Consider the following 26,297-nt stretch of genomic DNA (forward strand, 5'->3'; position numbering starts at 1 on the left):
TGAAGAATTTAAAAACTAATTTTTTTTTTCCTGGTTAAATGTGAAAGAATCTTTTCCATTCAAAAACTTATTAATGTGTAATCTTTGGATACTTAGATTTTAAGTAAGATAGAAAAAAAGTCTTTTAGGGGCGCCTGGGGGGCTCACTGGGTTAAAGCCTCTGCCTTCGGCTCAGGTCATGATCTCAGAGTCCTGGGATCGAGCCCCGCATCGGGCTTTCTGCTCAGCAGGGAGCCTGCTTCCTCCTCTCTCTCTGCCGGCCTCTCTGCCGGCTTGCGATCTCTGTCTGTCAAATAAATAAATACAATCTTTAAAAAAAGAAAGAAAGAAAGAAAGAAAGAAAGAAAGAAAGAAAGAAAGAAAGAAAAGAAAGAAAGAAAGAAGGCTTTTAACATAGTTGCATTGTCTGTACTTTTCCCCTTTGTTTATATATGTTATAGCATGGGTCTGATTTGGGGTCCTGGAAATGTATCATTTTACTTAAAAATTTTTTTTAAAGATTTTATTTATTTACTCATGAGACACAGAGAGAGAGGCAGAGAGGGAGAAGCAGGCTCCCCAAGGAGCAGGGAGCCCAATGTGGAACTTGATCCCCGGAACCCAGGATCATGACCTGAGTCAAAGGCAGATGCTCAACCATCTGAGCCACCCCAGTGCCCTAAAATGTTTTTACTTGGAAATAATAGGAAACTTACAGAAGTTGTATTAGCAAAGGATATCTATGTTCCCTTTAGTCAGATTCACTTATAACATTTTTATCCTTTGTTTTATCATTTATGTATACATACTTTTTCTGCATTGAGAGTAATTATGTGCATTGTTTTCATCCCCCTATGTACTTCAATGTGCATTTCCCAATAATAAGGATATTATTTTACATAACTATGACATAGTTATCTGCTTCAGTAAATTTAATGGAAGTAATAGTTTTATCTACTCTACTTCTTGTATTCGTTTGAAAAACTGAATCAACAATGTTCAGTGATCGATCAGCATGATCTCAAGCAAAGCTCAGAAATAGCCTTGGGGATTTTGCTGGAGATATATATATATTTTTAAGATTTTATTTATTTATGAGAGAGAGCGAGAGAGCATGAGAGGAAAGAGGTCAGCAGGAGAAGCAGGCTCCCCGCCGAGCAGGTAGCGCGGTACAGGACTCTATCCCAATCCCGGGACTCCAGGATCATGACCTGAGCTGAAGACAGCCGCCCAACCAACTGAGCCACCCAGGCGCCCCTTGCTGGAGATATTTAGAAAGAAGTATTCTCCTTGGGGTTGTAAATGCTTAGAGCCATGCTAATTTGGAATTGCCAGGAGATGTATTTGTCATCACTGGAAAAAACTGATGAGAATATAGCCCATACAGAAAAAAAAACAGTGCAGATGGGGGTAAATAGTCGCTGATCAATTAAGGTCTGAGTCTCTAGTTTCACTCCTGATTCCTCAGACATTCGAACTTTTCTGACACCACCGTCATGTTTTCTTTTTAAAAAAGATTTTATTTATTTGACAGAGAGAGATCACAAGTAGGCAGGCAGAGAGAGAGGGAGAAGCAGACTCCCCACCGAGCGGGGAGCCTGACTGGGGGCTCGATCCCAGGACCCTGAGATCATGACCTGAGCCGAAGGCAGAGGCTTTAACCCACTGAGCCACCCAGGCACCCCACCACAGTAATGTTTATGGGTGAACTGGGGGGGAAGTGGAAGGAGAGTGAAGTATGCACATTTTATGTATAGTCAACTCAATCTAAGGGCAGATTATCTGGTTTATGGACTAACAGAGGTTAAAAAATATGAGGTTACATTGTAAAAAATTTGAAGAACAATTCAACGAAAACGTCTGATTTTTTGAGCACATCAACTGGAACTACAGGTAATCCATAGATGCCGTGTTCTCCGTATTGCCTCTCCCAGTACAACCTACGGTGAGGGACAGCTCATGTGGTCTGGATCCAGGACTGGCCCATTGGGATGTAAAAAGAGGTAAGGAAAGGGAGAAAGCAGGGATGAAGAGCTTTTTTTTTTTTTTTTAAAGATTTTATTTCTTTATTTGACAGAGAGAGATCACAAGTAGATAGAGAGGCAGGTAGAGAGAGAGAGGGAAGCAGGCCCCTGCTGAGCAGAGAGCCTGATGTGGGGCTCGATCCCAGGACCCCGAGATCATGACCTGAGCCGAAGGCAGCAGCCTAACCCACTGAGCCACCCAGGCGCTCCGGATGAAGAGCTTCTAACTTGAGTCCTGTTGTGATATTAAAGAGTGAAAACTCATCTAGGAAAATAAAGTTATTAGAAACTTTTTTAAAAAAGATTTTATTTATTTGACAGACAGAGATCACAAGCAAGCAGAGAGGCAGGCAGAGAGAGAGGAGGAAACAGGCTCCCTGCTGAGCAGAGATCCCGATGTGGGGCTCGATCCCAGGACCTGGGGATCATGTGGGGCTCGATCCCAGGACCTGGGGATCATGACCTGAGCTGAAGGCAGAGGCTTTAACCCACTAAGCCACCCAGGGGCCCTGCCCCTAGAAACTTTTAAATAGACAATTGAACCTAGTCAATTGCTGACTAATTTGAATACTGTTTGGTGTTCTTATACAGTACCATTGTTTTTTTAATTCTTTGGGTGATGTAACATCGTTCTCCCAAAAGCCAGATGTAATTTAAAATTTACACTAGGGGGGCACCTGGGTGTCTCAGTGGGTTAAGTCTCTGCCTTAAGCTCAGGTCATGATCTCAGGGTCCTGGGATTGAACCCCGAGTTGGGCTCTCTGCTCAGCGGGGAGCCTGTTTCCCCCTCTCTCTGCCTACTTGTGATCTCTCTCTCTGTCAAGTAAATAAAATCTTTAAAAAAAGAATAAAATAAAATAAAATAAAATTTACACTAGGGGCACCTGGGTGGTTCCGTCAGTTGGGCGTCTGCCTTTGGCTCATGTCATGATCCAGAGTCCTGGGATCAAGTGCTATGTTGGGCTCCTGCTCAGCGAGGAACCTGCTTCTTGCTCTCCCTCTGCCTTTCTACTTGCTTGTGCTCTCTCTCGCAAATAAGTAAAATCTTGCAAAAATAAATAAATAAATAAATAAATAAATGTACACTAAACCAGTCTACCTGATCTTATCCAGTTGTAACACTACTTTTTTTTTTTTTTTTTTTTTTAAAGATTTTATTTATTTGACAGAGAGAGAGAGAGAGAGCACAGGTAGGCAGGGAGGCAGACAGAGAGAGGAGGAAGCAGGCTCTCTGAGGCGCAGAGAGCCAGATGTGGGGCTCGATCCCAGGACCCTGGGATCATGACCTGAGCCGAAGGCAGAGGCTTTAACCCACTGAGCCACTCAGGCACCCCGTAACACTACTTTTTACAGTTACCCCTGATAAATGAGTGGTGTCTTTTTTCCCCATTACCCCCTCTTAAATGAGTGGCACCTGCACTTGGCCAAAGGACTCAACACCGTTTGGTAGAAACAACCTTCCTGTACTCTTTTTGCAGAGACATGGGCTGTGGAGGGAATTACCCAACCCATGTCTTCAGAAGTTGTGAAGCCCAGATGAACAATTAGAAATGTGATTGGTGGGGCGCCTGGGTGGCTCAGTGGGTTAAGCCGCTGCCTTCAGCTCAGGTCGTGATCTCAGGGTCCTGGGATCGAGCCCCGCATCGGGCTCTCTGCTCCGCAGGGAGCCTGTTTCCTCCTCTCTCTCTGCCTGCCTCTCTGTCTGCTTGTGATCTCTGTCTCTGTCAAATAAATAAAATAAAAATTAAAAAAAAAAAAAAAAGAAATGTGATTGGTTTACCAAATGCTATGGAGATAGTTTATGGCTGGTCTGTCTTTGCCTCTTAAACTATGCTTAAATTAGGAAACTTCAGAAGTGATTTACAAAAGTTTCTGACGATAAATACATAAACAACATCTTTATTGACAGTGGGCCAATCAGAGCAGTCAAATTTAGTTTATAGGTAACCAAAAACATTCAAAAGTGGAACAGTAAAACTTCCAACGTTCATGTTGGGAGTACAAATGCAGTCATACTGAACGTCAAACATAAACAGAACACTGAAATGTCAAGGGCCAGAGTTCCCAGTAAAACCTAGAGCTAGTCTCTTAACACTCTTTAAATCTTTTTTTTTTTTTTTTTTTTCCAAACTCGAGTCTCTGAAACTATCAGATAGCTTCTGGCTAAGTGGTACGTAGGAGAGAATAAAGCAGATTCCCCAAGGTCTCAAGGAGGCTGTGTAGGGAGCAGCACCAGATGGAAAGATGAGCAGAAAACGAAGCCCCTTCTCTACGCTGTGCTAGACCACAGGATGGTGACAGTTCTTGATGTTAACAAAAGACGGGGAAGACGCATTCATTCCTAAGTAATTTCTACCTGATCAATGCTTAGCCACTTACTACAGACTGAGTTTGTATCTCCCCAAATTTGTCTTCAGACGGATGGTACTGGGAGGTGGTGGCCTTCGGAAGGTAAATAGGTCACGAGGGCAGAATTCTTGGGAAAAGGTTTAGTTGCTCTTATAAGAGGCACCAGAGCCCCCTTACCCTTTCACCATGTGAAGACAGAACAAAAAGATGGTGGTTCCTGAACCAGAAAACAGACCCTCCCCAGACACTGAACCTGGTGGGGCCTTGGTCTTGGGGCTCCCCAGTCTCCAGAACCGTAGCCACTCAGTCTGTGGTGAGTTATTTCATGCAGCAGCCCCAAAGGACTGATGTTTCACTAAAACACATATATATGTATACATTTACAAACATATACCTACAGAAGCCATCTGCTTAAGTTATTGGGAGCCAAGTCTTTGCCAAGCATTGTCTTACAACCTTCAAAAGAGGGATGATTTATTCCCATCTTACAGATGGAGGCCCTGAGACTTAGAGACAGCGAGTAGTAAGGTCACAAAAATGTTAAGTGGAGGGGGCAGAATCCAAACTCAGCTTTGAAAAGCCCAAATGGATCTTACTCTGGGAGTCAAATTTTGGTTCCGAAATGATGAGTTTATTTTCACTCAAGCAACTGGCACACAGAGAAGTATCAAGTATTTTAGGCTTTGGGGGGACATACAATCACTGTTGCAACTACTTGACTCTGTTATAACAAACATATGTAAATGAATGCGTGTGGTAAAGATCCAACTAAACATTATTCCGAGATACAGGCAGAAGGTGGACTTGGTCGTGTGTCCAGGTCACAGCCTGTCAGTTCCTACTTTTGAACACGAATACTGAGTATGAAGGGGAAGAGGGCTGAGCATCTTTCCCTTTACCTTGTTCCTGTGTCAGCCTCCTACCCTGACCTCTCAGTCCCTGAGCCTTCCCACCCACTTCTACCCACAACGTGTTTTTATTCTTCCCAAAACCTTTTCCCGATTCGTTCAGCCCCATTTTTGTTTTAATTTCCATCATGGCTGGATTTAACCCATTCATCCTTAACGATCTTGCTCTAAACTCTATTCCTCTACGTCTCCTCAATAACACAACTAAGGTTTACAGAGAAGGAATTATAGGAAACAACATGAGATAATGTGGAGAAGGCCAAGAGCAAGGACTGGTTGCTGAACGTTCATAACGGATAGAATTTAGAAGAGAAAGAAGGAATCTGTAACTATTTTCCTTCTATCTTTTCTATACTCTTCATACAAGAGAGTAACAATAAAAATTGACATTTGTATAGTGTTTTGCTAAATATTTATTTGAACTTTTGCTTCTGCATTTCCAATCCCACCACTTGTTTTTGATCACCCGTGTAACTTATCACGTGGTTTCATGGCTCTTCTACCTTCTTTAGGGCTCTTGGACATAGCCCAACAAACATGTAGGGAGAACAGTAACAACAACAAAAATGTGGGTAGACATGAAAGCCAGAGAAATGGCAACCTCTTCTTCATGGAGGGAAGCTGTTATCTTCCATTTAGTTACTGTCCTGTGAACTATTTTCCATATTTGACAGGAAGGTGTGTCCTTGTGTCTCAGAGTTGCTTCAGGTCTCCTCCTTGACTGGGACCCTAAATATAATAACATATTGAACTCATCAACTTTTCAGACCCTTGACATCCTAGGGGCTTTTTCTCAAAGTGACAAAACATAGTTTACAGAAAGCAGCATAACTGTAAATGAGTTGGAAATGAAATATCCCTAATACTTTGCTTATAGAAAAACCAAGGACTCATTCAATGCCAAAGATACGAAAAGAGGCATTTGACTGAAAATTACAGTTAAGATTTTGACCCATTCTTAACTTCAGGGAAATTCCAAGGAAGGAGAAAATGAAAATCTACACAACAAAGGGGGTAACAATTATCTAAATTTATGACTAGCATAATCCAGGGGAACATAACTTAAAACCTGCAATGCATTCTACTTTATGTTCATCAAATTAGACAGTAGTCTTTGGAGAGGGAGGAAATCCAAAGCATATTTCAACTCTTAACCTTATATTTTATAGCTAATATAAAAGAAATAACCCTCCCTGAAGAAATGACACTAGCTGTACATTTGGAGCTCCACTTTGGATCCAAAGAGGAACAACTCTGTGTCTTCCTAATGATAAAGATAGGAGTCATCCACCTACGTTTACAAATAAGAATTTCCTTACAGGGTGAGAAGCTCTAACAAGGCTCTCATGTGACAAAGAGAGGGAGAAACCCGACTTCACAACGATTATACAGTTATCCACTTCCGAGGATTTCTTGAATTTCCATGAAAGGGTTATTTGGTAGTGGTGGTGGGGGATCAAAATAGGAGATCCCTGGCCAGAAGTTTTCATAATGATCAAATCAATGAATACAAAGAACATTCTGTCTATGGCTCAAAAGTATCTGTTACGCAAGGAAAAGTAGATGCGTACAAAATTGGCCCTCGAGCAGGATTTTATGGGTGTCCCACCTAAACTACTCAGGTATTTAACACAGTGATAAAGCCGACTTACATTCCTTCACATTTAGTAATTTTTCAGAGCTGCTCTTCAGTATGAATTCTTTGATGTCTGATGAGGGATGAGCTGCACTTAAAGCTTTTCCCACATTCATCGCATCTGTAGGGTTTCTCTCCAGTATGAGTTCTCTGGTGTTGAATTAGAGCTGATGAATGGATGAAGGCTTTTCCACATTCATTACATTTGTATGGTTTCTTTCCAATATGAATTCTCTGATGTTTAGCAAAATTTGAGCTCCGGCTGAAGGTTTTCCCACATTCGTTACACTCGTAGGGTTTCTCCCCAGTATGAATTCTCTGATGCTGAACAAGATGTGTGCTCTGACTGAAGGTTTTCCCACATTCGCTACATTCATATGGCTTTTCTCCAGTATGAATTCTCTGATGTTTAGTAAGGGATGAGCAGTGGCTGAAGGCTTTCCCGCATTCCTGACATTTATAGGGTTTCTCTCCAGTATGAGTCCGTTGATGTTTAATGAGAGCTGATGAATGAATGAAAGCTTTATCGCATTCATTACACTCATAAGGCTTCACCCCAGTATGAATCAACTGATGCTGCACAAGATGTGTACTTCGATTAAACCCTTTTCCACATTCACTGCACTCATACGGTCTCTCTCCAATGTGAATTCGCTGATGTATTGCAAGGGATGCACTTTCTGTGAAGGCCTTCTTGCATTCACTGCATTCAAAAAGAATTCTAGTATGAGTCCTCTGATGTTTAGTCAAATTAGCTCTGTGGCTAAAAGATTTCCCACATTCACTGCAGCTATAGGGCTTCTCTCCAGTATGGACCCTCTGGTGTCGGATAAGCACTGAATGGTACGTGAAGAGTTCACCGCAATCATCGCATTTATGAGGTTTCTTCTCTTTATAGGTTCTTTGCTTTTTCATTAAGTTTGATTTCTGTTTCAACCTTTTTTCAAGGGTATGGAAGGCATAGGATCCTCTGGGAGCTCTGTCTTGAGCGAGAAGAACAGACTTTGGACTCAGGTTTTCCCAGTAAACATCACGCTCGAGAGCTCTTTCTTCAGGGAGTGAATTCACATGGCTGAGCATTTCTCTCAAGTGTCTCTCCTGATTTTCTTGCTGATTCTCTAGCCAGTCTTCACATTCAAGAGCTGTTTCCAAGCTGGAGTCATAGACACTATTCCTTGTCAGTCTATCTATTATTGCCGTCTGGCAGGATTCATTGGAAAGATCTTGCACTGAAGTTGAGTCTTTGCCCTCAGGTTTAGTCTCCAGGTCTGAAAGAAATTGGAAATGCAAATTTCCTTTGTTTTCAGTGCTCAACAAAAGACAGTTCTGTAACAGCTAATAAAGATGAAAAACATGCCTCCGAGGAGGAAGTGGATTTGACTTTTTAAAGACAACTTGCAAAGAGAAGCAAATGGAAGGAAACACACACACAGTATATGCGGAGAAAATGAGTAGACCTTATCCAGCATAGTCAAATGGGGGTAAAAGGTGACCAGAAATACAGAAGGAGAGATGCAGATGAACCAGTATTATCGCTGGATGCGCAGGAAATGAGCACACTAGATGAGAAGAGGGAGGAAACAAATTCTTATTGAATACCTACTTGCTGTATTAAATATACCGTTATCACTTTAGTGTAGAGGACATTATGACTTTTAGGTTTGTAGTCATGCAGTCCTACCCACATCCAAACAGGCATTCCATTTCCAGTTTAATCTTCCCTAACAATGCTTTTATGTGTCTCCGATCAAAAATGTCCTATGATCTCCCAAAGATATAATGGCAAATATATGATATCTTATGTACACAAGACTACTCCTTTTAACACTGAGATAGCAAAATACTGGTAACATCTCAACACTGATTACAGAGAACTGATTAAATTCAGTATGATGTAGACATAAAATGCAGTACTTTGCAACTTTTTAAAACATCACAAAGATCTCCATGTGTAGATACGAAGTTATCTCCAGGATACATTAAATAAGTTTCTTTAAAAAACAGCAAGCTGCGGGGCGCCTGGGTGGCTCAGTGGGTTAAGCCTCTGCCTTTGGCTCACGTCATGATCCCAGGGTCCTGGGATCGAGCCCCACATCGGGCTCTCTGCTCAGCAGGGAGCCTGCTTCCACCTCTCTCTCTCTGCCTGCCTTTCTGCCTACTTGTAATCTCTACCTGTCATATATATAAATAAAATCTTAAAAAGAAAAAAACAAAAAAACAGCAAGCTGCAAGTGTGTGTGTACAGTTTGCTCCTCTTTATGTAAAAAAACGGGGAGGGAGATATAAATATATGCACATATTTGGTTATATTTCCAAAAACAAGGATGGACAATGAAATATTAATAAAAATGGCTGCTTATAGGGAAAGTCTCAGAATAGAGGCGAGAGGGCAGGGATGGAAGCTAGACCTCTCTAAATACATCTAATATATTAGACTATTTTGTCTAATATAAAACTATAAAGCTAAACTAATTTAAGAAGTGTGGTGGGTCAAAGGAATAGACAGATCAATGAAACAAGAGCAACTTCAGAAATAGTCGAGCATATACAAATAAAAACAATACAAAGGTGATATTTCAGTCAACAAAGGACAATCTGTGTTCAAATAAATGTTGCTATGACAACTGATTACACATTTACAAGAAAATTAAGTTCGACCTGTCCCTCATTCTACAGAATAGAAGCCAAATGACTTCTATTCCTTCAGCAAGCTACTTTTCTATGCATTTATTCAACAGTTATCCACTGACTATCTACCATACGCTAGGCTCTGTAATAGGCACTGGGGAAAGACATATGCACAGGAGGGCAGAGAGAATTTTGTCTAACATTCACAAATGCATATAAAAATGTACTTGTAGCGGGCGCCTGGGTGGCTCAGTTGGTTGGGCGGCTGCCTTTGGCTCAGGTCATGATCCTGGAGTCCCGGGATCGAGTCCCGCATTAGGCTCCCTGCTCAGTGGGGAGTCTGCTTTTTCCTCTGACCCCCCCCCCCCATTAAATAAATAAAATCTTATTAAAAAAGTACCTGTAGTTAAGTATTGAGGAATAAAGGCAAATGACTATGAAAAAATATGAGAGGAAATCTAGGGAGATGAGGGGAGACTTCTCTGAGGAAGGAAATCACTGAGCTGGAATGAAAGCGCAGTTGGGAGTTCGGCTGAATGTCGCAGGTAACTGGTACAAATCACAGAGGTGAGCATTCCAGGGAGAGGGGATGATACGAACCACAACGCCAAGAGGAGAGGGACATACAGGGAAAGCACCGTGGTTGAGAGCATGGACTCTGGAACCGGAATGTGTTAAGACAATCCCAGCTCTGTCGCTTATGAGCTGTGTCACTGGGGCAAATTATTTAACCTCTCTACCTCAGTTTCCTTATGTGTAAGATGGGCAGTAACAGTACCTACTTCATAAGGAATAATGACAATACTTACCCTAATATGCATTAAAGGGATATAAACCACTAAAAATTACAACACAGCCTAAGTGCTAATAATTTGAGGTAAGGCTGATATAGGGATGTAGGTAGAAAGTTCAAAGTATGGTCCATAAACCCTGGGGAAGCCAGAAGTTCAAAACTATTTTCAATATAATGTTTAGATGTTATTTGTCTCTTTCATTGTCTTGTCATTTGCACTGTTACAAAAGTCATCATGGTAAAACTGCTTATGACTTAGTGCAAATCAGAACAATAACGATAAACTTAGTAGCAGCTGTATGCTTCCCTGCCATATACTCTCAGTTAAGAAAAAAAGGAGCCAGTTTCACTTAAAAATGTCTTAGGAAACAGTAAACACTACCGATTTTATTAAATTTCAAGCCTTGAGTATACATCTTTTTAAATTTCTGAATTGAGGAAATAGGAAATATTATAAGGCAATTCTGTTCCTATGAAACTATGATGACTGTCTTGAAGAGAACCCCTTGTGGGATCATTTGAGCTGTGAGCTGAACTAGCCACTTTTCCCATGGACCACAGTTTTTACCTGGAAGAATGACTGACATACAAAATACGTTATCCAAGTTGAGTATTTGACAGATATTTCCTCAAAAATGAACAAACTGGGGTGCCTGGGTGGCTCAGTGGATTAAGCTTCTGCCTTCTGTTCAGGTCATGATCCCAGGGTCCTGGGATCGAGCCCCACATCGGGCTCTCTGCTCAGCAGGAAGCCTGCTTCCCCCTCTCTCTCTGCCTACTTGTGATCTCTCTTTTTGTCAAATAAATAAATAAAATCTTAAAAAAAAAAAGACAACTGGAAAAGTATATTGGTGGGAGGATGAAGAATTTGGGCCTACATCAGGCACTCAGTTTTATTTATTTATTTATTTGCTTTTTTGAGAGAGAGAGAGCACGCACACGAGTAGCAGGGATAGAGAAAGAGAGAAGAATCCACCCTGGGCTGGATCTCACAATGGTGAGATCATGACCGGAGCAGAAATCAAGAGTCATAGGCTTATCCAACAGCCACCCAGACACTCCCAGGCAATCAGTTTTAAACGTGCTGTATTGAGGGGCACCTGGGTGGCTCAGTGGGTTAAAGCCTCTGCCTTTGGCTCAGGTCATGATCTCACAGTCCTGGGATCAAGCCCTGCGTCGGGTTCTCTGCTCGGCATGGAGCCTCCTTCCCCCTCCTCTCTCTGCCTGCCTCCCTCCCTACTTGTGGTCTCTGCCAAATAAACAAATAAAAATCTGCACAAAAAATAAATAAATATGCTGTATTGTGGTATCTTTATCATAAGCACATGGAAACATCAAATAGTTACGCAAATAAAGAACAGGAGGCTGAAGGAGAGATCTAGGCTGGAAATACAAATTTGGGGTTCATTAGACAGAGCTGATAATTTGGTTACGGGACAAAGTAGAGGCTGCCACCTGGTGACCAGTGGGACAAACCTGACCCTCAGACATGTTTGTTTGGCCTAAACTGTTCACACAAATTTTTGAGATTAGTGACAACATTTAAAAATGGGGAGACTTCACTTAGAAATTCAAATTTTGGGTATCTCTTGGAAAAAACTAGAGGCATTCTGCATGATCTGCATGATGACAACCAGCCGGAGCAAAGACTGGAAACTATAGCTTGCTGCTATTTCTCTAAATAAAGTTTTATTGGAACACAACCATACCCATTCATTTATGAACTAAGATTGCTTTCCACGCCACCATGGCAGACTGAGGCGTTGCAGCAGAGGCCGTATGTCTCACAATATCTCGTCTCACGTATATCTCACAAGATAAATTATTCACTATCTAGCCCTTTACATAAAAAAATTTGCCGCCTCTTGAGCTAGGGCTAAATGGAAGGAGGCCACGCCTTTCCGGTGAGCTGCGTGTTCTTCCAGTTTGTCAGCCCCGCCCTGCCTACCCAGCCTGCTTCACTCAAGTGTCATCTGCTGTCCAATGCAGATGCTCCAGTTTATGACTCCAAATACACAGAGGGATGAGATTAAAACCAAGCCTTGAGCCATTCAAACACACAATTGTTCAGAAAAGAAAGCTAAGAAGATACCACCAGAGGAGAGGTGATTCCAAATGGATTATGGATTCAAGAGAAAAATTAAAGGACAAATAGAACAGAAACAAGTATTTCTTTCATCTTGGAGGGAGAACTTTCGAAGCACTGATTAAATATCAGAAAATGGAGAAGACTGTAATGCATTAAATTTGTACATTAAAAAGCAAAGCCGAAAAGCAAAAGCTAGAAAAAAATGTCTGACGAGGAATAAATGCCTCATGTATGAAGAGTTCTAGATCATTCAGAAAATGGCAGTATCTCCCACGTAAAAAGGGAGAAGGGTGGTGAATAGGAAAGTCACAAAAACTGACAGGCCTACATAGGAGGGGAAACAGACATATCTACAATCACAGGGGAAGATTTTATTTTTTAAACTTTAAAAAAAAAGATTTTATTAATTTATTTGACAGATTGAGATCACAAGAAGGCAGAGAGGCCCAGAGAGAGAGAGGAAGGGAAGCAGGCTCCTGCTAAGCAGAGAGCCTGATGCGGGGCTCGATCCCAGGACCCTGAGATCATGACCTGAGCCAAAGGCAGAAGCTTTAACCCACTGAGCCACCCAAGTGCCCCACAGGGGAAGATTTTAAAACTCAACATTCCAAAAACAAGAATATTTTAAAAAGCAAAATATGAAAGTGAGTTTCACTTTAGAGATACATACTATAAAGTATAATTCAAACAATGTGTTGTTGCGGTACAGATAGACAAATAAGCCAAAGAGCCTGGAAACAGACCAAAATATATACATGGGACCAGAGTCTACCAGAGTTAGCATTACAAATCTGTGACAAAACATAGATTTTTCAATAAATGATGCTGGGCTACCAGTTTTCAGCATGGAAAAAAATAAAAGTTCCTTACTCATATAATATGCAAAAAACCCCAAAGAGGTCCTACCCTTAAGACAAAACCTGAACATTTTAGAATAAAGTAGAGATTGTCTTCCTGACATTGGAATAAGGAAGACAATTCAGAAAATAGTAAAGCATTTAAAAAAAAGAAATAAATCTATTAACATTAAAATTTTAAAATTCTATCTGCGTAAGACACCCTAAAATCGACTAAGCCAGAGATAAAAAGGACCATTTTTTTTTTCCTCACTGATCTGTAATGGTACCTCTGTCATATATTACTATTGAAAATCTATAAAGAACTCCAACAAATCAAGAAAAAGATGGGAACGGCCCAATTTCAAAAAATAAGGCAAAAGGTACAAACAGGTAATTTACAAATAAGGAAGCCTGAATAGTTATAGTTATATACATATGAAATACTCAAACTCATGAGTTTGAGAAATGTAAATTAAGAAATTAGAGATGTAAATTAAGAAATAAGAAATTTCCATCAGAGTCTGCTTCTCCCTCTGACCTCTCCCCTCTCATGGTCTCTCCCTCTCTCTCAAATAAATAAAATAAAATAAATTTAAAAAAAGACACAAGAAATTTCATTTCATACCCATCAGACTGCCAGAAATTACTAAATGTGATAGCATCAACTGTCTGCCAGGATGGTGGTAGGGCCTTGGCAGTTCCTAAAAAAGCTAAACATGCGATACTTGAAGATCCAGTAGTTCTTATTCTGGTTATAGACCTAAACCAACTCTCAAGATACACAAAACACATTAAAATGATTTACCTCAACTAGTTACTTCTAGGGAGAAAGCAAGAGGACTTTATATCTGTAACATTTTTTCTTTTTAAGAAACTTTCTATTTTTAAAAATATTTTATTTATTTTAGAGAGCGTGCGAGCACGAGTTGGGGGATGGGCAGATGGAGGAGAGAATCTCAAGCAAACTCCCCACCAAGCGCAGAGCCCCATGTGGGGCTCGATCTCATGACCCTGAGATCGTGACTTGAAATCAAGAGTCGGATGCTTAACTGATGGAGCCACCCAGGGGCCCCAACATTTCTTATTTATTGGAAAGATTTCACGCACCTGCCAGAACGGCTTCAGTGAAGCCATGAGACAGTATTAAGTGCTGGGGAGGATGCTGAGCAGCTCCCACAATCACACATTCTGCTAGTAGAAGTGCAACTGTAACTAGGACGATGCCTTTGCAAGCCTATCTGGCAGTATCTACACGCACCTACCCCAGGACCCAACACTGCTCCCCATGTATTAATGCAACAGAAATGCAGACAGGCACACCTTACTATCATTATTCTCCACTGAGTTTGCGCATACTGTGTTTTTGTCCTGTTTTATAAATTGAAGGTTTGTAGCAACTCTGCATCAAGCTAGTCTAACAACTCCATTTGCTCATTTTGGGTCTCTGAGTCACATTCTAGCAATATTTTAAACTTTATCATTATTATTATATTTGTTATGGTGATAGAAAGTGTGAGTGACAGTGGGGGAGGGCAGAGGCACAGAGAATATTAAGCAAGCTCGGAGCCTAACGCTGGGCTCAATCTCAGGACCCCGAGATCATGACCTAAGACAAAATCAAGAGCTGGACACTTAACCCACTGCACCACCCAGCACCCTGATGGTTAGCTTTTTTTTTTTTTTTTAAGATTTTATCCATTTATTTGACACACACACACACACACACACACACACAGAGATCACAAGCAGGCAGAGAGGCAGGCAGAGAGAAGAGGAAGCAGGCTCCCTGCGGAGCAGAGAGACTGATGCGACCCTAGGACCCTGAGATCATGACCTGAGCTGAAGGCAGAGGCTTAACCCACTGAGCCGCCCAGGCAGCCCCCAATGGTCAGCATTTTTTTTTTTTTTTAAGATTCTTTATTCATTTATTTGACAGAGAGAGAGATCACAAGTAGGCAGAGAGGCAGGCAGAGAGAAAGGAGGAAGCAGGCTTCCTGCTGAGCAGGGAGCCCGATGCGGGGCTTGATCCCAAGACCCTGGGATCACGACCCGAGCCAAAGGCAGAGGCTTTAACCCACTGAGCCACCCAGGTGCCCCTGGTTAGCATTTTTTAACAGCGTGTTTTAATTAAGGTATATATACTGTTTTTTTTTTTTAAGATTTAATGGTATTATCCACTTACTAGGCTACGGCATAGTATAAACCTAACTTTTACATGCAATGGGAAACAAAAAATTCACTTGACTTCCTTTACTGCAATACTTTTTACTCTGGTGCTCTGAAACCTAACCCACACTGTCTCCAAGGTATGCCTGCATGGGTCTGCCCAAGACATATACGTAGCGGCACTACTCATAGAGCCTCAAACTGGAAACCTCCCCGATGCCCATCCCAAGAAAATGGATAAACTGGTCTAGACCATGGAAGACCGCACAACACAGAGAATGGAACACAGCTACATGCAAACAGCAAAGGCTGTTGCTCACAGTAATGTTCAGTGAAGAAAGCCAGACGTTAGAATGTAGTCTGTATGAAGTTCAAGAACAGCCAAAACTAATCTGTGGCGGAAGAAGTTGAGATAAGGTTACCCTTGGAAGAAATGAGTGACAAGAGTACTGCCAGGCTGGTGAGGCTGCTCCTTGATTTGGACACTAGTTACACGAACGTGTTCATTTGCGAAAATTCACAGACCCGTACACTTATGATATTTTTATTTTGTATTGCCAGAGAAAAGAAACAAAGGCAAGAGAAGCACAATATTAGCGTATGTCTGATTTTGACAGTGAATCCATGTTACTTTTCTTCTCCACTTTTCTATTAGTCACAATGCTCTATCCCTTAAAATAAGTGCATCACTTAAAATAAAACACACAGGCATTTCTAATAATCTTTCTTAAGCACGGAAAAGTGCCTCCTTTCCACTGTCCTGTGGGGCTGTTATTTCTGGAGACCCCCATTTGGCCGACTCACCGGAATAGTTGCTTTTGGGGGCTTTTCTCTCAAGCACCAATGGTTCTTTTCCATTCTCCAAATTGTAGCTCTCAGGTTTAGAAACCGGAAGCCCTGCTCGTTTTAAAAAGAAAGAACAAAAAAGAAACAGGACTTAACTATCTGTGATGGGCACAAAGACCTATTCCACAGCATAGACCCAACCCTGTGATCTACAGAGACAGGGTATTATAGAAGATCAAGAATGAGGGAGGGTGGGCATCTGAATGCCGCTTAAAGTATTTGAAGCAAGAGTCTGGGTCTGGGAAGGAGCTTATATGCACTGGAAAAGGCAAATGTTTTTGCCTGTCAAAAAGAGAACTTCTCAGGGTACCTGGCTGGCTCAGTCCACAGAGCATGGGACCCTTGATCTCAGGGTCATGAGTTCAAGCCTCACACTGGGCAGAGAGCTTACTTTAAAAGAGAAGAGAATTTCTCTTTATTTCTCTATTGAGGAATTCTCTCTTCCAGGGAGACACTGCAGGTGAGTCCTTAGCTTTGGGAAGAAAGGGAGAAAGCAGACCTCAGTGGCTAAAAGTTAGTGACCATGGTGACCAGAGTTTTTGTCTTCTTTCTAAAGGTTTTTCTCTTTCTTCCTTCTCCAGTTATCAGAACCCACTTTCTTAGGGAATTTATTACAAAAGCACAAAACGAGTGCAAGGTCAAAAGCATTCAATTGGAGAACGATGGCAACAAATTACTGGCTCAGATGTAACTTACAATGCTCATTTGTAAATATCACTGGGCAGAGTTAACATAGTTTCTTCCACCCCCGTGTGAATACATATACGGGCACACATACGCACACGCACACGCACACCCCCAGAGAGGTGAACACAAGATCCACACTGGCTGGAGAGTACTCTAACTGGAAGAATCATGCAACCTTAGAGCTGCCAATGGCCATCTCTGCCACCGGCAGAGATCCTAAGAATAAAGCTAAGACAGGGCAATGCCAAGCCACATGTTTAAAAAAATTAAGAAAATTTCTGTCAGTATATAGGATTCCCTGAATCAGTATTTTTATCCCCTTTAAGCCAGTGTGAATTAGGTTTCTATCATTCAAAAAAGAATTTTGACACAAAACCAGCACAGACACTTCACCAAGAAACTAGGGCAGAAACAGATTCTTCTCTGGGCCCAAAGGGAGCAATACTTTATGATTTCTGAATGCAAAGGTGAAGGCTTCGTTAAGCTATTTCACTCTCGGTAACACGACGATGTCCCCATACGCAGATTCTAGAGTCCCGATGAGAACCCATCCTTACAAAGCGAGACCAGGTTCTTATAGTTCTCCAGCATCACCTCCCTTTGTGCGGGATCCAGCTTCCCCCACTCCTCTGGGGTGAAGTCCATGGCCACGTCCTTGAACGTCATTGATGCCTAAGACACAAACATACTTTTGTTCACCATCTCTCATTCAACAGTTCAACAGACTCAATTTCAACCCCCCGTTTCTGCTGGCCCTCGAGTAGATGCGTTAAGCTATACACAGGACAGGAAATGACAGTGGTAAATGACAAGCATTCTAATGTACTCGGATTCGGAATACTAGGTATAAAGTCACTGGGTATCAATGGTGTGCCAGGCACACTGTGGATTCAGTGTGAGAACCCAAAGAGGTAAGACTACGGTTTCTCCATTGATACTATCATTTTTCTGGGGAATAAAGAGTTAAAACATGAATCAATGGGTCAGCAGTGCAGGTTGGCAAAGCAAACAAAACTGGGCCTGAGGAAAAAGGCATGCTGAGTCATTCTCCTTTTGAGTCCTCAATAAAAACTTAAACAATCAATCTAGCCAAACAGAAGATAAACTGAAATACAGAACTTGCAAATGTGAAATAGTCAGGCAGTGAGAAGACTGATAGTCAAGCACGGAATTCAAGACAAAAAGCATTAAACTAGAGGGGCGCCTGGGTGGCTCAGTGGATTAAGCCACTGCCTTCGGCTCAGGTCATGATCTCAGGGTCCTGGGATCAAGCCCCCGGTCGGGCTCTCTGCTCTGCAGGGAGCCTGCTTCCTCCTCTCTCTCTGCCTGCCTCTCTGCCTACTTGTGATCTCTCTGTCAAATAAATAAAAAACAAAATCTTAAAAAAAAAAAAAAGCATTAAACTAGAAACTAACAGGAACAAATTAATTGAAGGTACAGATATAACTTATAGATGTTGCTGTGTAAATATCACAGGATCAAGTTTATATAACACAAAATATATAAAAGCTGTGATAAATTATAGTAAGTGAGGTAAATGTTAACTTTTGGAGACTCTAACTGGAGAGTATATGAAAAATCTTTTTACTACTTACAACATTTATTTAAATCTAAACTTATTTCAAAATAAAGTTTCCAGGGCGCCTGGGTGGCTCAGTGGGTTAAGCCGCTGCCTTCGGCTCAGGTCATGATCCTAGGGTCCTGGATTCGAGTCCCGCATCGGGCTTTCTGCTCAGCGGGGAGCCTGCTTCTACGCTGCTCCCTCTCTCTCTCTGCCTGCGTCTCTGCCTACTTGTGATCTCTGTCTGTCAAATAAATAAATAAAATCTTAAAAAAAAAAAAAAGATTCAAAATAAAGTTTCCAAATTAATCTTGAGACTTAAATAACAATAAAATAAATAAAATAATAAAAAAATAAAAAGAATAAGAATAAAAATAAAACAAAAACCAAGAATCATCCGTGGAAAATAAAATACAATATGAAAATCATTAAATAGCCACTGAGTAGGAATTATAAGGAAAAAATGACCTTGTTCCTATAATCTGCATATCTGTACCTAAAATGACACACAATAGGAATTAATTTCCAAACCATTAAAAGAAAAAAAAAACAGAACAAAAATGCAAACTATTGCATGAAAGGCAGAAAATACAAAAGAGATAAAGAAGGCATTATAAACAGAATTACAAAAATCATGTGACAAGAAAAATCTGAAACATAAAATTAATATGACTTAGTTCATTTACCGCATAAAAAGGTTTTGAAAATAAAAAAACAAAAACCACATCCTATTTACAGAAAGGACACTCAAACAAAAATCCCAAAGTTGGGGATGATAGGGAAGTGGAAACAGATATACACCAAACTGTCCTCCTCAGTAGGGAGAGGGGGAGGGCTGAATTTGGGGAGGCAAGTGATATTATCCTTATCTTTATATTTATATATATCTGTGCTGTTCACCTGGTTACAGTGAGCAAGAATTAAAACTTTAATATTTTTATTTTTATTTTTTATTTTTAAAGATTTTATTTATTTATTTGACAGAGATCACAAGTAGGGAGAGAGGCAGGCAGAGAGAGAGAGGAGGAGGAAGCAGGCTCCCTGCCAAGCAGAGAGCCCGATGCGGGGCTCGATCCCAGGACCCTGGGATCATGACCTGAGCGAAAGGCAGAGGCTTTAACCCACTAAGCCACCCAGGCGCCCCCTAAAACTTTAATATTTTTAAAAACCTAATATGTTAAAGAAAAAAAAAAACAAAAATCTAATGCAATGCAAAAGACAGCTTTTAAAATTTCCATAAAAGGTCTAATCCACCCTGAAGCTATCAACAGTCTTAAATCCAATATCGAAGTGTTGAAATATATAAAGCATTCACCCTTCCTCTGGCACCTACACCCTGCTTCTCCTCTGGCCACTGTGCTTGGCTACTGTTAGTATATAGTTCAGGTATTACAATTCCATCCCTGACTCATGGATGGGATGTGTATTTGTCTGAGTGTGTGCAGGTATATTCCCTAGGCCTCACCAATTAATTAGAGAATTACAATTCTATCTGGCCAATAATGGTGCCAGAATATAGTTAATTCCAGGACCTGGGCTCGAGTGACTAGGAGAGAAGGTAACTTTTTTCTGTGGCCTTCAACACAGAAGATGTAAGCTTGAATTTGTTAGGAACAGGAGCTAGGGAAAAAAGCCTGCTTGAGAACCCAATGAGAGAAACAAAAACAAAAACAAAAAACAAAACTCAATGAAATGGAGAGAATATGTGCTAATATTACTGTCTGTGTTCTATTTCTAGCCACACTTGCATTTTTCAGTTATGTTACTCAATAACTCTTTTTGCTTAAGCCAATCTGAATTTTCATGAGCTGCAACTTACAACTTCTTGACTGATACAGTCTTCAGTAATCATGTAAGGCAGCTGAGAAACCAATGGAAATAAGCAAGTATATAAGGATCCTGAGAAGGGATGCCTGGCTGACTTAGTTGGAAGAGTATGACTCTGATCTCGGGGTCATGAGTTCAAGACCCATGTTGGGTGTGGAGATTGCTTAAATAAATAAAAAAATTATAAAACAAATTAAAAAAAAAAGGAAGGGGGGGCGCCTGGGTGGCTCAGTGGGTTAAGCCGCTGCTTTCGGCTCAGGTCATGATCTCAGGGTCCTGGGATCGAGCCGCGCATGGAGCTCTCTGCTCAGCAGGGAACCTGCTTCCTCCTCTCTCTCTGCCTGCTTCTCTGCCTACTTGTGATCTCTGTAAATAAATAAAATCTTAAAAAAAAAAAGGATCCCGAGAAGTCACTTTTCAAACAGTTCCAATGTGCAATGTCTACTTTTTACACTCTGATTATAGCAGCAAAGAGAAAGCGAACAGAGGTATGCCACACACATCATGGAGAGCTCTCTTCTCCTATCCACCTTCTTTTCATAAAGACTTTCAAATATACAAAAAATTGAGAGACTAACACACTATTCACCCATATGGTACAGCCACCACTCAAATTCAATAATCCTCGATATAGTCTCTCCGGTGGGGGGTTGGAAAGTAACCCGCTGATGTAACACTTCACCTCTAATACTTTAATGTTCACCATCGCGGAGGGCTGGATTCTAGCTCTTTAAGTTAAATCCTCACAGGCTTTCCCCTTCTAGCACTTCTTTGAACTATCTGAACCCTTGCTTTCATAATTCGCTTCAGCATTTAAGGTGCTTTCTTATGCTTCTATTTAACAGTCCTCTGTATGTTGTTTCCCCTAGACAGATACTATTTCAATAGGTACATGCCACATCTTTTTTCAAAATAGTTTCCTATGTTATTCAGGCACAGAAATGAGCATAAAAGTTCAAAGAAGGGCAAGGCTTTCTCCATACCTATTGATAATGGCAATAAACACGAGGTGTAGAAGGTACCAGGGGTACATACCAGCCATTTTCTACCGAGTTCCTTAGATACTCAAATAGTCCCTTAGAGCTGGAACCCAGCTCTCCATACAGGCTCTGGCGGACACAGAAACTCCCTATCAAAAATGAGGGAGTGCATCTGTACTCCGAGAAATAACGGGGAGAGGGGTTATTTATTTATTTATTTATTATTCATTTGACAGAGAGAGATCACAAGTAGGCAGAGAGACAGGCATAGAGAGAGAGAGGGAAACAGGCTCCCCGCTGAGCAGAGAGCCCGATGCAGGGCTCGATCCCAGGACCCTGAGATCATGACCTGAGCGGAAGGCAGAGGTGTAACCCACTGAGCCACCCAGGCGCCCCGAGAGGGGTTATTTTTAATACAGTAGAGACTCACACTCACCTGGGATCTAGCTGTGAGGCGCAGAGCTGCCACTTCTCCCTCTTCTGCGCTCTGCTCTGGGGAAAAGGGAGAGTCCTGGGAAGACAGAGCTAAGGACAAGAAAGCAGTATAATCATACGGCCTAGATCCATCCTGTGACGCAGATTTACAAGTCGAAAATTCCCTACAAACACTGTAGAGGAAGGGAGGGAGCCCCAAACAACCCAGGATCCTGGGATCGTGGAGAAATGTCCAGAAGTGTTGCTATTCAGGACTTAAGTTCACTCAGTTGCTGTAATTCTAACACATGCTGGAAAGATGGCACACACTGATCTACAAATAAAACGAAGTCAGTTTTCTCCCTGAGCTTAATGTCCATATCAAACAAACAGGCTCAGTAGTTTTCAGACATCACCCTGCAAGCTCATTTAAAACGAAGACTGCTGCATCCCACCTCCAAGTAATTATCGTTAGCTGAATCTATGGTGCAATCTAGAAATCGAACAGGCAACTCGGGGAAAGTAATCCTGACGTGTGTAGGAGGTCACAGGCCAAACTTCAACAAAGACTGCTCTGGTAAACTGGAGGTCAGTCACTGATTCTAGGCCCGCTTTCTCCTATATAACACAACAAAAAAATGATTTGCTTATTGAATTCACATGGTAATCGTGCAAAGTGGCATAAAAAGTGTGGAAAATATTTTGCCAACCAAAAAGAGAAATTCTCGGACGCACGACTGAGGCTAGGTTGGCATAATCATCTGGGAGGAAGAATGTGTGCGAAAAAGTAATCGAGGCTCTGCTCACGCCTTAGACGCTAACCTTCCGCTCGGATTTTGGGGGTGGCTTTGAAGGGTCCATTATGCGCCCCGCTGGAGAGGAGAGAGGGTGGATCCCACACCAAGCCCCTCCTGCTCCCTCCAAGAGCCCATCGGTCCCCCAGACAAAGGAGACGGACAGCACTCTCCGCCAAGAGCCACCTTCCGTGAGGCAACTGATTTCCCTTCGGGAGGAAAGAATTTCTCCCTTCCCCGACACAAGTTCGACAACACTTCGGCAACTCCTACCTTTCTTCTCAGGCTTGTCGGCCAAGTCGGTCTCCATGATCACTACCTGCTCCGGGTTCCGAATATTCCGATCTCCCACGCAGTTCAGACTTCTCCGGGCACAACAGCGAGAAGCCCCCGCGGCCTCGTCGTCCTCCTTCCTGCCCTCCCTCCGGGGGCTCTGCTGGGAGGCGTCCATCAGCTCGGGTCGGGATTTTCCCTCACTCTCGAGCCTGGCTCGGTCCTACGAGGCTGGAACCTGGAAACCCGGGGACAGCATCCCTGAGGCTGGGTGCCAGGTGCCTGTCCCTGCCGCCTGCAGCTGTCCCTGGGGGCACTAAGCGGCTGCGAGGGACCAGCCAGGTACCAGGCGCGCAAACAAATCCCGCCGCGCTCCGGGCTCTGCCCGAAGCCCCGCGAAGGCCCCGCGCCCCGCCCCTCGCGCCCCGCCGGCACCGCGCTCACACCCGCGTCCCGGGGAGGCGGCAGCCGCGGGAGGGATTCGGGACGGAGCGCGAAGGGATGGGGCTCATGGTCCGCCCTCGAGGCCCCCTCCGTAAACGCGCACTCCAGCCCCGACTCGGCACGAACTGATGCCCCAGGGGCCACCAGCCAGGCTGAGTGGAGAAGAGCGCCATGGGAACGGCCAACTCACCTCCCATCCCCGGCCTGACAAAGGCTACGAACTTCTTGGGCCAGCTCGGAGTCGCGCATGCGTAAGAAGGAGCGGGGCAAGGCTGCCAGGCCTCAGCCGGCCTCGGAACTACGAATCCCAGAAGCCCCTGGGCGTTGCCCTACTCCGTTTCTCTGCAGGTGGGAGCACACGTGGCGCGGTTGGGAGAATCGAAGGAGCTGTGGTCTCCTTTCCTCTCGCGAGAGTGTGGGGCCGCCGTGCTGGTGTCGGATTCACCCAAGGGAGAGCGCGAACGCTAGAGAGACGGAGCGGACTCGGTGTTGGCACCCGGGCTTTGTCTGCTCGTGGGACTGCCCCGCAGTGCTTAGGGCTGCTGAGAAATTCAACCCTGACGACCCACCTGTAAACTATATTACAGGATACGGCTTTTCCCATACTTTTGTCCTCCCCCAAACTCAGCCTTTGCCTCCAAACAACGTGAAAGGCGTGTTTTTGGGAACAGCAGATTGTCTACCCAAACCGATGTTCCTGTATCCATAGACTGCTTTGTGATACGGAACATTAACTTGCGTGAAATAGATGAGTTGAAAAGACTCAGCCAGTTTCAACAAACTGGAGCAACAGATTTCCTTGCAGCCATAAAAATTGATCTAAAGAGGCTGTTTGCTCAATGGAGCACGGTTCGCCTCTGATTCTGCTCTTGCACGGGGCTACCCCCCAAACTAAACATCTAAAGACATCTAAACTGCTCTTCCTCGTCTCAGTGAATTGTTTTCACTGTCCACAAACCCGTTCACAAAAGCCAGAACCAGAATATCCTCAACTCTTCCTTTTGACTATTTATCTCCAAGTCCTATTTGTTATATTTTTAAACAGTTCTCCAGTTTTGTTCATCTCTTTCTATTCCCACCGTCCTTCCCTTATCTCTGGCCACCACCCGTTCACGAGGATTACACCGAGTCTCCTACGTGATTTCCCCAACTCCATTTTTCTCTCCTATGTGTCCATTCTCCACACTTTCTGGGCAGTGATCATTCTAGAGCAAGAATTTAATGTTCCTTTACTGCTTAAAACTTCTGAAATGGCTTTCAAAAACTTTGAGGAAAGATGATTGTTAGTCCCCAGGAGAAGGTACTCCTTCTCTGGTTCCCATTATCTATTGTGGCTCACACCCTTGTGTAATCCCCTCTTCTGGAGCTGTAAGCAGCTCCGGGGACTTACTGTTAAACAATTGAACACAACAAAGGTGACGTGTCTCATGCTTCTTGGTTAGACACTTCTTGCTGGCTTTGATGAAGCAAGGGTGTGATGTTGGGGGGCTCACATAGCAAGGAACTATGGGTGGACTTCAGCCAACAGCCAGCACGAACCAAAATCTGTCAACAAACCCCTGGTGCTTGGAAGTGGATCATTTCTAGTAAAAGTCTTCACATGAGAACCCAGTCCTGGCCGAAACCTTAATAGCAGGCTGCAGAGGGCCCAGTTAAGCTGTGCTCAGACCTCACCCAAAGATACTGTGTGATAATAAATGTATGCTGTATTGAGCCACTAAGTATATAGTAATATTGCTATGCAAAGAAAAGATTACTAATACAGCATCCTAATGTAAATGACTAACTCCTTTCCCAAAACCCAACCTGAATATCCATTGGAAGGAAGGTCATTGTTGAATTGAGAAACTATTGAAAAATTGATTGGAGGGGCGCCTGGGTGGCTCCGTCAATAAGCATCTACCTTTGGCTCAGGTCATGATCCCAGGGTCCTGGGATTGAGCCCCACATCTGCCTCCCTGCTCAGCGGGAAGCCTGATTCTCTCTCCCTGACTCCCCTTCCGTGTGTTCCCTCTCTTGCTGTGTCTCTCTGTCTGATAAATAAAATCTTTAAAACAAAAATTGATTGGAAACCCTCTGGAAGGTAGATGGCTACAGTTGGTCCTAGGGGTGTGTGTGTGTGTGTGTGTGTGTGTGTGTGTGTAGACAGGAAGGGCATGGCAGCTGCAACGGAAGACAGATGCTACAAGGAGACTGCAGGGAGATGCTATGGGGAGGGGGTGCTTTTTGGTGTGTTGTGCTCCTTTCCATCTACTCCCACATTACCCTGTGCAATTCTTTGCCCACTCCTTCACCATTGCACAGGGTAGCCCTAAAACTGGGCTGGGAGAAAAGTGGATATATATTTTTTTAAGATTTTATTTATTTATTTGACAGACAGAGATCACAAGTAGGCAGAGAAGCAGACAGAGAGAGAGGAGGAAGCAGGCTCCCTGCCTAGCAGAGAGCCCGATGTGGGGCTCTATCCCAGGACCCTGAGACCATGACCTGAGCTGAAGGCAAAGGCTTTAACCCACTGAGCCACTGAGGTGCCCCTGAGAAGAGTGGATATTAATAGATGCAATCATATCCACCTCAAAGGGTTTTATTGAGCTTTCTCCCACTCTGACGCACACACACGCACACACACACACTCTCTCTCTCTCTGAGCCAGGCAATTACTGTAAAAAAAAAAAAGAGGTAGAGATAGAAAGCTTCTCTGAGGGATAAGATCATCTGGTAGGAAGAGAGTAGTAAATGCCATAGATTCTCTGCTTTTAAAATAACTCAAATTCCCCTAAATAGTCTTTGGCCTCTCTACATACAAACATACCATCTACAGCTTGGGCGCTTCCTGGTGAATTGAAAATGATTGAGGAAACACTCCAGGGCTTGGTTCCCTTCCCTTCCTGTGTTACCAGCTTATAACCTGGGCCTGGAGAGTATGGGTTTACAGGGAAAAAGAAATACCTGAAGAACTCTGTTGCCATAAAAAGAAAATAAACTGGACAATTTATAGAAGATAAAGCAGAATTAGTGGACCATTTAGGATAAAATATATGTATTTTTAAAAAGCTGTCC

General features: G+C 42.8%; 1 protein-coding gene across 4 annotated transcripts in view; it reads right to left on the reverse strand.

Moving 5' to 3' along the window:
* Positions 1–23,512, reverse strand: part of ZNF286A (zinc finger protein 286A) — a 29,235-nt gene extending 5,723 nt beyond the window's left edge. The window contains exons 1-7 of one of the 4 annotated variants that reach the window (XM_045986509.1): positions 23,428–23,512; positions 22,794–23,031; positions 21,749–21,837; positions 17,502–17,616; positions 16,216–16,308; positions 6,913–8,164; positions 3,922–5,989 (exon numbers count right to left, since the gene is read on the reverse strand). In XM_045986509.1, the coding sequence (XP_045842465.1) occupies positions 6,936–8,164; positions 16,216–16,308; positions 17,502–17,616; positions 21,749–21,837; positions 22,794–22,971 (1,704 nt within the window). In that variant the 5' untranslated portion in view covers positions 22,972–23,031; positions 23,428–23,512 and the 3' untranslated portion in view covers positions 3,922–5,989; positions 6,913–6,935. Of the gene's footprint in view, positions 1–3,921; positions 8,165–16,215; positions 16,309–17,501; positions 17,617–21,748; positions 21,838–22,793; positions 23,032–23,427 lie in introns of those variants that run through there. The other 3 variants (XM_045986510.1, XM_045986511.1, XM_045986508.1) reach the window with 3 other exon arrangements.
* Between the last annotated feature and the right edge of the window lie 2,785 nt (positions 23,513–26,297).

This window comes from Meles meles, chromosome 18, assembly GCF_922984935.1.
Source record: "Meles meles chromosome 18, mMelMel3.1 paternal haplotype, whole genome shotgun sequence".
In the NCBI taxonomy this organism is placed as follows: Eukaryota; Metazoa; Chordata; class Mammalia; order Carnivora; family Mustelidae; genus Meles; species Meles meles.